The sequence below is a fragment of the Falco cherrug genome, chromosome 6, assembly GCF_023634085.1.
Source record: "Falco cherrug isolate bFalChe1 chromosome 6, bFalChe1.pri, whole genome shotgun sequence".
NCBI classification, from domain to species: Eukaryota; Metazoa; Chordata; class Aves; order Falconiformes; family Falconidae; genus Falco; species Falco cherrug.
In genome coordinates this window covers 62,391,751-62,404,833 of record NC_073702.1, presented here as the reverse complement: position 1 = coordinate 62,404,833, position 13,083 = coordinate 62,391,751, and the positions used below count along the sequence as shown (strand labels likewise).

General features: G+C 41.0%; 1 protein-coding gene across 2 annotated transcripts in view; it reads left to right on the top strand.

The window, feature by feature from the left end:
- NT5DC1 (5'-nucleotidase domain containing 1) overlaps positions 1–13,083 on the top strand; it is a 148,514-nt gene that overhangs the window by 117,916 nt on the left and 17,515 nt on the right. For both annotated transcript variants that reach the window (XM_055713047.1, XM_055713048.1), the window contains exons 9-10: positions 10,088–10,206; positions 11,074–11,232. In XM_055713047.1, the coding sequence (XP_055569022.1) occupies positions 10,088–10,206; positions 11,074–11,232 (278 nt within the window). The remainder of the gene's footprint in view (positions 1–10,087; positions 10,207–11,073; positions 11,233–13,083) is intronic.

Genomic DNA, 13,083 nt, shown 5'->3' with positions numbered 1-13,083 from the left:
TTTGCCAGAAAGGAATAGTTTCCATTTTTCCTTGCCATCTCCAGCCTGCTTACTTTGTTCTGATATTTACAGTGACTGCTTTACACATAAAAACTTTTCCTCTTTGTTAGAACGTTTATTTCCTAAGGTTTTTTATCTTGTTTATTAAATATGTAAAGTTCTACTATACCTCAACAAATCTAATAGGAACACGGTTTCTTGTTCCTTGTCATTCTGGAGTTCCATGACACGCCTGGCCCCACAGCAGACCTTAAAATGCATCCAACATCTCTGCCAGTTGTTCTAACCATTCTTTGTCCCTTCTTTGAGTTCATCCACGACCGTGGTCCACAGGGCCATGAAATTGTCCCCAGACCTCAAGACTGAACTTGCCATCACCCTTCTGTCTTCTGTCACACACACACACCTGCCTTGTCCTTCCCTTCTGCTCCCCATCCACCACAGGCTGTAAGTCTCAACAGGGAGCTCAGTGTTCACACCCTACATGGACAGGAGCTGCAAAGGGGCAGAAGAGGCACAAAGCAATGGCAAGAAGATGAAAACATTTCTTAGATTCCCTGGCCCCCAGGAGAAGTTTTCCCACTGTACTCTCATCTCCACATTCATGGCCTGAGCAGCATCACAGCACAGTTATTTGTTCTTTTATCTAGTCCACATAAATTGAGTTCTATCTCTCTCATCTCCATCTCATTTTGCCCTCTAAGCTACTTAAATAGCTGTTGCTGCCACTGTACCAAAATATATCATGCACCTTAATATATTTATTCTCATAAGACTTCTGATATATGGGAGCCTTAGCACTTATATTTACATACAAAGCACCCAAGGTCAGGTAGGAAATCTTTGGCATAACTGGTGAATCCCTGTCCCAAATGCCAGACTAATGCAAACCAAACCATGGATGCAGCATCCTCCACCCATGCAGCTGACTACAATCCCCCAAATGCTAGCTGCATTATGATGCTTTTTCCCTGCTACTCTCCCAAGGACAAGCACTTTTCCCAAGGACATCCTTGGTCACGGCTCCCCCATACCTCTTGGCAAGGCACGTGCTCACAGAGCCGGCCGCAGCTTGGCCATCCTGCTCCCCAGCTGGTCCAACTCCAGCACACCTATGGTCTGGGGAGGTTTTCTAGTTTACATTCTCCTCTTTCTCCTGTTTAGCTGTAACTTGTAGTGCCATCTAATTACTCACCAGCACAGCTCCAAAATATTTGCTTTCTTTAGCACAATTTTCTTGCTTTCTTTAGTTAAAGCAGGGGTCCTCAAACTTTTTAACCAGGGGGCCGGCGCGCGGATGCAGTGGCAGGCAGTCATCTGCGGCTTCTTGGTTTCCCCCCCAACCCCCTGCGGGGGGGGGGGCGGGGGGGTCTGTAAATACCGGGGGCCGGATTGAGGACCCTGGGGGGCCGTATCTGGCCCATGGGCCGTAGTTTGAGGACCCCTGAGTTAAAGGCTTTCTGTGATGGACCCTAATATGCATGTTGCTCATGGCAAGTATGCATTGCACAACCCCAATTTTTTTAAGGATTGGTTTGGGTTTTTTTCTAGAAGGGATGCTAATGATATAAAATGCAGTAAAGAATATAGTAAAAGCATCTAAAGGTCCTCCTTGTTGCAATAAAATTGCAAAATCCCCATTGGAGTTCATTGATGATACACAAACAGAAGTATGTCTCCGAGAGGAGATTCTCTGAAGCTAAAATCAGTGTTAGGTCCTGAAGTATCTTTTGGTGCTTCTTGAACATTGTCTTAAGCAAAGGGAAACAAAATATAAGCTAAAAAATGGATCAGGAAAAAAAAGTCTATTTGCTACTGAACAAGACCACCCACTGTGATTGTTTTGATATTTTTTTCTTTTCTTCTGTGTTTGATACTGTCATGTCTATGGTTTTAAACTATTAGTGGTCATTTCTGTATTTTCTAATAGAAAATGGTCTTTAACTATTCCATCTATTCCTTAACTATGCCATCATATTCTGATAGTAAGTAAAGATTTTTTGTTATTACTACTTGAACTGCTAAATGTTACTAAAAACCTATAAAAATACTCACAACTTAGTACATATATGTACTCTCTTCCCTGACAGCCATATTCAAACGGTTTTAATACGGTATGATTTTTAAGTATGTCATATAATGCTTATCTTCTACCATGTGATAAAAAGAAGTCTTGGGTCAACAGGAGCCAGAATCCCTCTCTCAGTAGTCTCAGGTGTTATCTTTCATTTCCATTAAAAAATTATTATTCTAAGGCATCCAGATTTGTTTAGAAATATTGGAAATGAGCATACTTCACAACTTCTAAATAGCAGGATACCTGTGAAGCAGTGAGAGAATAAGCTATTTTCAAGTTCTCGTGCTTTTTTCCCTTTTTTTCCTTTTTTTTTTCCTTTTTTTTTTTTTTTTTGAGAAATTTCCCCTTTTCAGACAGGAAAAAAAGATATTTGAGTTTTTTAACCTCCACACAGCAGCAGGGAAATGCCCAGGCTCTAGCGGCCAGGCCCCTGCACCTCCCAGGAGTACCCTGGCTGCGCTTGCCGGGCTCAGCAGCAGCGCTGGGCGAGGGAGCGGGGCTCTGCGTTTTTAATTACTGAGACACAAGGTTTTCATAACTGCTATCTGCAGCTATAGAATGCTTGTACAGTTACTAACAGGCAGAAGGCTAGGTGGATCTATTTATATTTTTTTAAACTCCCAGATTTGATATTTTTACTTGTGGAATCTTGACTTTTAAGTTAGTCTTTAAAGGTCGATATAAAACTGCCCTCTTCAGAGACAGCCAATATTTGGAGAGCTAGAACCTCAGACAGAATTAATCAATAAAATTAAAGTAGAGATTTGAGGTAGTGTAATAAGTTAGGAAAAAAGAATGGCGCTTTCTTATAAATCATAACTCAACTTGGCCATATAAATAGTTTTCACATAAAAGTTAATGAAAATGTCTTGCGTATTCCAGGCAAATGAATATGTGCAATAACCATGCATGCTCATGTCTACTTCACATTTATTATGCCTTTGGAAATAATGTATTTTAGGGAAATAAAAAACTAAAACAGAAAGATCGTTGCAGCAGAATCTATATATTGCTTTACGGAGATACATTTGTTCAGGATCAAACTGTCTATTCTCGTTTACATATATATACTTCATACCTGAAGTACTAAGATGTAGGGAATAAAAATTCTTAGTCTTTCTGTAACTGAGAATTAAAGAACTTTGTTGTTCTTTGTTTAATGTCTGAGGCCAAAGCGAATGATGGCAGGAAGCTTTTCCCCACTATGCTGCATTGTCGATTTTCCGTGAGGAAGAGCACGGTCCAAAAGCAAATTGCAATATGCCTTATTTCAGTAGGTATTACTAGAGAGGCTTAGAGGGCTGGGATAAACTGAGAGATTACAGTCTGCACAGTGCAAAGAAGATGCTTTGTGTGTCTCAATTTTATTTTAATTACGAAATTTGAGGCATTTTTCCCAACTGACTGGTGGTGCTTATCTCATCTTCTGTGCTTCCCACCATCTTCTTCTTCTATCAACTCTTCAAATTTTTGTACAGCAATGAAGCAGACCCTAGTAGGAAAGGTTATAGACAGCTGCTTGAACTGAACTGCATATTCCTGAAATGATTATGTCAGTTTTTTCTTCTATTACCATACCTCTCCTAACTTATTTGAATTCAAAATGCTTTCTGGAAAACTTTGTTTCTCTCCATAATTATATGGGGATCTCTCCGATGACTATGATATCAGTATTGATAGGGTTATTTGAGGACCTTTGTCTGGATATCGGGAGTTCCTAATTTATAAGGCTCTGGAGCTTCTTACAAAACTAATGAGATCCAGAATAAAACTGTTCTGGGGAGGGAATTTATTTATTTTCTTGCCATTTTGTACCTCTCCAAGATCCCAATTAAAAAAAAAAACAACAAAAAAACAAAAAAAAAAAAAAACCCACCAAACAATTTAAAAAGTATGTGCAAGGAAGAAATCAAAATCTGTATTTGTGCCTCTCTTACCCTTCCAAAATAGAGGTTCTCTGAGTTATAAATGCAATTAAATAAAATCATGGAAAAAGCTTCACCAAATCTGTGCATGAGCTACATTTTAAAATGAACTTGCAGATTAATCATTTTCCAAAAAGTGATTTTCCTTTTCCAGGGAAAAAAGGCCTTGCTTGTATTTCATCATATCAATGTTTTAAATAGAAACACTTTGTTCATTAGCCAGGCTGTTCCTGGGAGGGTATAAAGTTAATGGCTTGACATTAGAAAACAAATTACTAAATCTGCAGTGATCCGTTATTTTCAGTTCCTGTAACACAGTAATCAAAACTTCCTAAAGAAACTTATTTGCTGACTTCTCTAAAGCAAATACTGATTTTCTTACAAACAAGTAAAACTTCAGTCTTTTCTCTACATAGCCTGTTACTTGGCAAAATTAAGCAGTAAAGCAGATTTTAGTAAAAACTAAAAATGTAAAACTTTTTATTCACATATATATTTATTTTTCCTCTCTAAGGAGTCTGTGGTTCTTATATATATGCCCAGGGCAATTTGAAAATACACTATCTTGTACTCTGGTCTCATCAGGCCTTATAAATGAGTGGAAGAGCAGAAGTCCATTGTGAGAAAAGGAATTGTTAGTAATTGATAAGTAGCACTTAGGAATTATTATGAAATAGTTTATTTTTTTCACAGGATGGTATTTGTTTTTTTCTCTCAGCATTATATATGATGTTCTTTCGGAGTATTGCCAGCTTTTAGTAGTACTGTTATTTAGTCCTCCATATGAATGAGCACATATATGTTGGGATTTCTGAGCGTAAGAAGGATGTGTCGCTGCCTATGTAAAAGTGAAAATCATGTTCCAGTTTTCAGAACTGAATTTTTAGTTCGATTATTTCAGCCTTTGTCTCGCCAATCATAAGCCACCCTAAAGAAGGCAGAACAATGCAAGGGCAGGAAGGGGAGCTGAGTTTCAGGCTTTTTTGGAGGGGGCGGGGGGGGTGGAACTAAGCAAACCAAAAAAAAAACCAGATTGGACAGCCAATCACTAGACAGGCTGAAATCACTAATCACTTTGGGAATCCTTAACCTTTTATTTCAGCACATCACACTAAGGGAATAATTTGTTCCTTATCACTTCCCTGCAGTCATCCAGTCAGACAGGAGACTGGCAAGCGCTGGTGCACGTGTCAGGCAGATGGATTTCACAGCTGCTTCCAGGGCACAGGAGTAATTCAGGGATGGCGAAACACACAGTACTACCTGCCAGAATCCTGGAAACCACCCAGTAAAGGTGGTTGGTCTGTACATAGGAATTCGGGGTGCTATGCTACAGAAGGGTGCCCATAGGGTATGAAATTTTACCTCCAGCAAGCTTGTAAGTACTTGCTTTCTTCATGGAGAGCATGCCCACAGGGGAACTCTACAGCTTATGCCATCCTGCCTTATTACCTTTACAACTGGAAGAACCTACCAGAAAGATTTTACTTATGCAGGTCCCTTTGTCTTTCCTGCTTTCCTGCCCCAAGTCTCCTTCTGGAAAAAGAGTTTGTTTTTCTTAACTGAGCTCGAAATGCCATCTAAAATCAGACTGTGCTTGCAAGCTGGGCTGGAACAGAACCCAGCTTTTATATTAATGCCCTCAGGGCCCGAAATGGCATTATTTTAAATTGCAGAGAGGCATATCAGTATGATAGTTGTGCATCATAAAATGTACTTGTTTTACAATAGCCCCCTGAGGTGGTAACCACGGCTTCAGCATGCCAAACACATATGCCCATCTGCGCTGAGCTCCTGCATGCAGCGAGAGCCCATAGGAGCTGCCTATGGGTAGGAAGAGGCAGGAGCAGGTACAGGCACGAGCAGCGACAGAGTCACTGCATGTTTTTATTTGATTGTGCAGTAGGAAGGAACAAAAAATATCAGTAACGCTAATAGCCTGTCTAACTAGATTTGTATGGAAACGAGTAAAAGGCTGTCAGGAGAAAGATAGAAAGGCAGAAGAAGGGGTCGCTGGGATGCTGTACACACACTGCAGCAAAGCCTAGCACATCTGTGGCCAGCACGGCCTCTGGGCACTTGGAGATGCTTCCTCAGCCCCATCTCTGCCCAATCAAGTAGGTGTGAGGCGTCCTTGGACTCTTGGGTGAATCACTGGTGGGTCCTGTCCCCAGCACATAACCAGCAGTCACTGTAGGGCACCCAACCCGAGGAGCCGCGCACCACGGCGGCCTCAGGGGTGGTGAGCTGATGAAAATTAACTTTGGTTAATTTGGTGGCTGAGTATAGGTGAATAACTGTCAAAGGGTACATTCGCCCTCACCCCTTAGCTTCTCTCTTAACCTTGGGCTTCCCAAATGAGAGCCCCATCCCATGGGCTGGGGATTAACAGTGTAAACAGCAGGCAGGTTAGGGATAGAGCTCCAGGTGCAGACCCTGAGCTGAACATGCAGTGTGGACACAACCTCTGCACTGCGTGTGTTCAGGTTTCCGTCTCAGCGGGTATAATGCTTTAACGGATAGCAAAGCAGGCGGCAGTGTGCAAGCATGTGCAGAGCCTTTCCCAAGGAGCGACTCTGTGCCAAAGTAAATTACCGTCAGTTGTCATTTAAATGGAAATAAGCTTCGCTGATTACTTTTTGCATATTCATTCAGAACAAAACCAGATGTTCTTCAGCCCATGTTATAAACCTGCAATGCACATTTAAAGGCAGGCGAGAAAATTCTCACAAGGAAAAGGATATTGAATCTTGTCTGTGAATCTGTTTATCTGAAAAACTGTATCTGCTAATGGTGATGGGAGTACATTTCTGATTCCGAAAACATTTCCCAAGCTGTTAGACATAGCAATATGCAAATTGCCATTCCAGCAAATATTAATATTGCCCCAGCATGAGTCAAGCTTTTGTTGTTGTTTTTTAAAAGGAATGGTAATTTCCCCTCAGGAAAACTGCTCTGAATCACTGTTGAGGTTTGGGTGAGTGTTTTAATAGAATGATTTTCTGGGTTTAATTATTTTAATTTTAGTTGCTTGCTACCTCTACACTTCTTGTCATGGCATGTTTTCATTCTACATCCAGGAATCCAGGTTGCAGTGATATATTAGACTTCAGAAGGAAGCAGGTCGCTCTATCTAAATCATCTGAGAAATTCTTTTCGGTTATCCAGTCTGTTTGAAATTGTCAGGATGTCTCCTTTTCCTTCCAGCTTATAAGACATGAAGCATTAGCATCCCCGCCTATATATGTGTTGCTTCCTGCTGAAGGAATATTTATAGCATTTCTGACCTTTACATGAACCTTTACAAATCAATAACAGCAAAGTGGGAGGAAAGTCAGCAGCAGTTTTACTCTTGTCTGAGTGTAGTTAGTGTTAGGCCTGGAGTATCTAAAATACGTTAGGAACTACCATGATCACAGGCAGCATTTTTTCAGGAAATTTGCAGGTTTCTTCAGCACTGTCACGTAGCTGCTATCTGACGGATACAATACGAGCCAGAGCCAATGGTGTCATAAATGGGGTTTAAAGTTGTTGTGTATCAATTTTTATATGGCAGAACTACTACAAGAGGCCTTAAGAGCCAGTGCTGAAGAATAATTTTCTTGACTATATTTTGCCACAGGGATAGCGTAAGTGGATTAGAAATTGTTCGTATTAATGACTGCAAATGAAACACCATTAATTTCCTCCCACTTCAGGTTACAGAAATAGAATTGACATGGTCACCTCTAGATGGGTGAGCACAAGAGCTGTATGAGATGGTTCGAGGCAAGGTTTGCCAGTTCAGAGTCATTACCCCTATGACCCTACAACTGAAACATTATAAAAGACCTTTCCTAATTCCTCAGATTTCTGAAGTTCCTTTCAAAATCAAGGTTTTCCCATAATGAATTAGACATCTCAATGCTGTTTGCTGCCTCCAAGCACAGAGGAAGAAACCAGGCTTCAAAATTTCCCTTCTTTTCACAGCCTAAAAGCAAAGTTCCTAACTTAATTAAATCCTTTCCTTCTCCAGAGCTGGCACCTCTAGAAAGTGCTTCTTGCACTCTTTTTTGCCTACCAAGGGATCCTGGCCAACTAGTTCAGACTGTAACTGTAAATTAGAAGCCTAAATTCCAGATGCATCGAGTTAAGTGAGATGAATCCCATTGCTAGGGGTGACAGTAATAGATCTCACAGAGTGAGAGATCTTCTACCTTGTAATTACAGAGAATTTTTTCAGTCAAGAGTGCCCCTCATGCCTTTCCACAGAGGTAGCCAAGCAGGGTCTTTCTTTTTGCTAGAACCTTCTGGTGCTACTGTAATACATAGGGCTCCTATCTGCAAATGCAATGCTGTGCTTTTGACAGTCCCTCTCGTACTAGCTCAATTTTTCTCTAGTATTTTCCTCATTGACTGAATGGAGAGACAGTGATAGCTATACTTCACAAGTTCAAGGAAGTTTTGATAGCAGCTCTGAGGACTTTTTTTTATAAGTTGCTTTTTCTATGTCCATATCATTTGAAGATTGTGTCTGCTTGTTCAGTCAGCCTTACAATTATGTCTAAAAATACAGGGCAAATAAAACGAATTCACTGAAGTTTGACAACTTCTGTTTGATCAAAAATTGTGCAGTCAAAACCATTTTAAAAGTCAGGAAATGAAGATTTATTTTTCATGGATGTTATCTTACTTATTATTATCGCTAGGTTCCTGAAGAAGAACAAAGGAAAACTTTTCCACACAAATTCTACATGAATTGTTAGCATCAACTTTGAATTTCCTTGGTTTTCCTAGTTTATAAAACACCCTGAATATGGAATCATTTTGTCTGAGAATAAGTCCTGTGTTTATTCAAATCCATAGATTCATAATACTGAAGAGTTATTTACTGCCTCTCTCCACATATCTATTTCTCTCTTTTTGCTTTTTTTATTTTTCAAGGACCAATGTCTGTGCCATATACGTCTTCAGTGCTCTTAAACATAAAGCTCACTGTTCTCCAAAATTTGCATTCCAGCTTTCAGCGGTCTCTAACCAGATGATGTTTGCTCTTAGTCTTCTTCATAACACATTTTGACTACTTTGAAACATTCTATAAAGCAGGAGAAAAACGGAAGTCTGGATGTTACACCTAAGTCAGGTCAAAGTATGTATTGGCTTCTAACCCCTCTGTCTCCAGCATAAAAAAAAAAAAAGACATGTTTGATTGAGACTGAATAAAAAAATCACCAAAGTACCAACATTTGCTGTACTTCAATAGACAGACATTAATATTTCTGATGAACTCCTAGTTTATCGGTTCACTAAGGCTCATATTTTGGCTCCAGCAAGAAGCTAAAAGGAGTTCATCTGGCAATAGCACATAGTTCTGAATGAGCAATAAAGTTACATGGACACCAGAACAGATCCAGCTGCTTTGGGACCAGCTACAGACAAAGCCTATGGCACAGTTGGGTGATGACTGGGGGGTTTCATTTTCTACTGATTTTTCCACTTCACTGACAGCTGCCAGTGTGGATATATATGCCAATGTGGATTATACCACCAGCAGCAATATTGCCTGCTCATCGTTTCTTCAAAACTGGATGATAACTAGAACTGCTCATTGTGCTGATCTAAGTCTGGCGAGTGCCCATAAGAGCTATCTCAGTCTGTTTTGTTATATTTATGTCAGTGTTTAAAAGCAGTAATCATTTGTCTGTGAGGAAGGGTGCATGCTGTCTCTTACAGTCTGTCTCGACCCATGGTTTCACCTTAGATCTGTAGCAGCTCCTCCATCGGTCTGGTCCATGTGGTTTCCTGCCATCCCTGCTGCAGCGTTTGCGGGGCAAAGCTTATGGCTGATTCTCCAGCTCTTCTGTAGCCCCTGCAGGCAAGGCTTGGCTGCTGCCTGTCTCACAAATGTCTGCCTACCTCCAGCTGCCAAACACCTTGACTGAACCCACAGTCAGTACCAGGACTTGAGCCAGACACTGGAGCTGGTTTAATGCCAAGGCAGACCATGGTCTCCAAGCTGTGCACAGGCAGTTTCTGACACATCTCATGAATGCAGGCGCATGGGCTGCCCTCACTAACAGCAGGTGGTTTTGCTTGGTGTTTTCAGAGAATGACGAGGAGCAGGAAGCTCTGCTATCACTGGACAAACCCGGCTGGTATTCCCAAGGGAATGCTATCCAGCTTTATGAACTACTGAAGAAAATGACTGGCAAGTTGGATCCCAAGGTACATTAAAAATGAGAGTAAATCTTTCTGAAAATACCCTGTCTCAGTCTAAAATTCACCAGACAAATTTTCATTACAGTTAGGGATGTGATTGGTCACAAATTTTTCTTCTGGTTCACTTGCTGTTGTCTAACAGACTGCAGTCCAGAACTGGAAGGAGCATATTAGTCTTCTTATCGGTAGAATATGTCAGCTTTCTAGATGTTTTATTCTTTGTGCACAGTCACACACTTTGGCAGCTTTGGGGAGAATCAGACTGTAATCAGGAAATAAACAATCTCCCTGAGGAAACAGATTAAATCGGTTAAAAGGTGGCATCAGTGAAAACTAGGATCACGTTATTTTAATTACAGATCTGGATGGGTGAAAATGCTACTGGAGATGGTGGGACCACATTTTCCCTAATGGGTAAAATGGGCAAACCACCCCCTGGGCACAGAACAGAAGAGTTCTGAGTCACCGAGAGGTGTTCCATGTTCTCCCTTGTTTCCAAAGTTGTCCAAAATTCATTCCGGTTGCTCAGTATATTGTCTTGGTAGTCTTTTCCACCGGTTCCTGGCAGGCTATTTCTGTCAATCAAAAGACTCAGTAGTGTCTCTGTGCCAGTCCCAGCCAGGGATTACCCGTCCAACACCCCTGGCGGGTGGGAGCGAGGAGGGTGTGCAGGGCCAGCCTTTTCCTTACAGAGCTGGTCGAAGGTACAGCTCCAGGCTGTGACATTAATAAGATCTCTGTGTGTCTTGACCAACCGTAACATGAAGGAATTTTTATTAGGTTGTTTTAAAGCTTTTTCTCTCTCTGTGAAATAAAGTTTGCTTGTGTTTTCCCCATATACAATGAACTTTTAATTTGCTGCTTCCCTCATAGGTTGTTTATTTTGGTGACAGCATGCACTCAGATATTTTCCCAGCTCATCACTATAGCAACTGGGAAACTGTCTTCATCTTAGAGGAGCTTCTAGGGGACAAAGTTACGGTGCCTGCAGAGACTGAATCTGAGCCCGTGGAGAAGAAAGGAAAATATGAGGTAAGGGTTCCTTGCAGGTGTTTCCTGGAACAGAAGAAAGTAAGTTACAAAAAAAGCCTCATGCCACCTGCGCTGAGAATGAGCCTGGTTATCTTACCAAGGTGCTGGCAGCATCAGCATCCCTCACAACTGTATCCTCCTGGCTGCACCGGGAGGGTGCCATTCTGTCCCAGCTCGGCATTGCACGGGTGACACAGAGCCTCTACCCAAAGCTAAATCACAGATCTCAGAGAAAGGACTGTATGCTCTTTCCCTTAACAAAAAAATGTAGTCTTCTCCTTTTCAGTAACAAGAACCTGCCCTCCGTCCTACAAGGAGAAATTTCATCGCCATTTACGGCAACTCCAGCACCTGAACTCTGCCGAGTTCATGACATTGCCCTGCATGTTGTGGCCAACTCTGAAACACGGAGGAATTTCTATTAGTCTGTTTCGAAGCTCTCTTCCTCTCTGTGTGAAATACAGTTTGCTTGTACTTTCCTTATATACAAATAACTTTTGAGTTGCTGCTTCCCTCGCAGGTTGTTTATTTCGGTGACAGCTGCACTGAGGTAAGAGGGGCTGGTTTGAAGTCTGGTCCCATGCAGACGGCTCATAGTTACCTCAGATAAATCATGTGAATATTCAGGTTGATCTGGGTTGATCACAGCTGGGAACCAGCGACTTAGCACTACTGCCACTCTAATTCTCCCACAGAAGGTGGAGGGTTACTATGGTTTATCATTTTTCCACTGCCAAAGAACTAAACAGATGGGGAACGGTGCTCAGACGGCTGACATGGCAGCGCTGTAGCTCCAGCATGTCCTGTGTAGGAACTACAGTGAAGCTTCACTCTCCATTTGGAGTGTTACTTCTTTTTTGTATGCTCCTAAATAAATAAGTCATTTTCTTCTAATTGCAGAGAGATATATATGCTTTTTGCATGTTGCTTTGAAAAGCACTTAACTTTTTTTTTCTTCTTAAATAATTAATCTTTGTGATTAAAAAGTTAACTTACTGATAAGAAGATTTTTGTGGGGTGTTTTTATACTAGAGATGCTTTTGATCTGACTAAGAAGCCTTTTAAAAGCTGCTGGGTTTTATGGAGAAAAGGATATCTTCAATGAAACTAAAACAATATAGATGTGACATCGAATTCTCTAGTTTTTTCAATAGACTTATCTAATATTTTCCCCCACTATCCTGATTTCTAAACTAAGGTCAGACAAGGGCATTTCAGTTACTTAAATAGGGAAATTAATTATCAATGTTTAGGCTTTTCCCCTGAGTTGCAGAAAAACAAAACTGAAGACAAACAAATTCAAGTCTCTTTATCAAGAAAAATGTGTTTCTCAGTAAGAAAGCAGGGGGGTGGGGGTGGGGGTGTGCGCGTGCGTGCACTATTAATAGGTTAATATAATTTGATTTAATTAATGAATCCTATGAAAATAACTCATTTTCCTCCATAAATCTGTTCATTCTCTGACTGGAGGCTCTGCTGCATTGCTGGTAGATCTTACATCTCTGTAAGATTTGGGGGGGGGGGGTTATTCAGCCATGGTTTCTTAAGCATGTTCAATATATGCTTTGAAAGCACACATTTTTAATTTTTAAAGACAACCAGAAAATGTTACTTTTCCTGGAAGTACAAAGAAACAGTTATAGAGTGATTGATGCATTTCTAAGCCCTTGATGATGATTTGGTTTTCTTTTGTTGCAATACTTCTGGCCAACTGCTCACAAGATCCATCTTCTCTATCACTGCAGTTATCGAGCAGGAAACTGAGACTTTTAGACAGGTGCTTGACATTTCACTAATGCTGTAGTATTCCTGATAAGAGATTGCAGTATCTCGGGGAGACACCACCCCTGC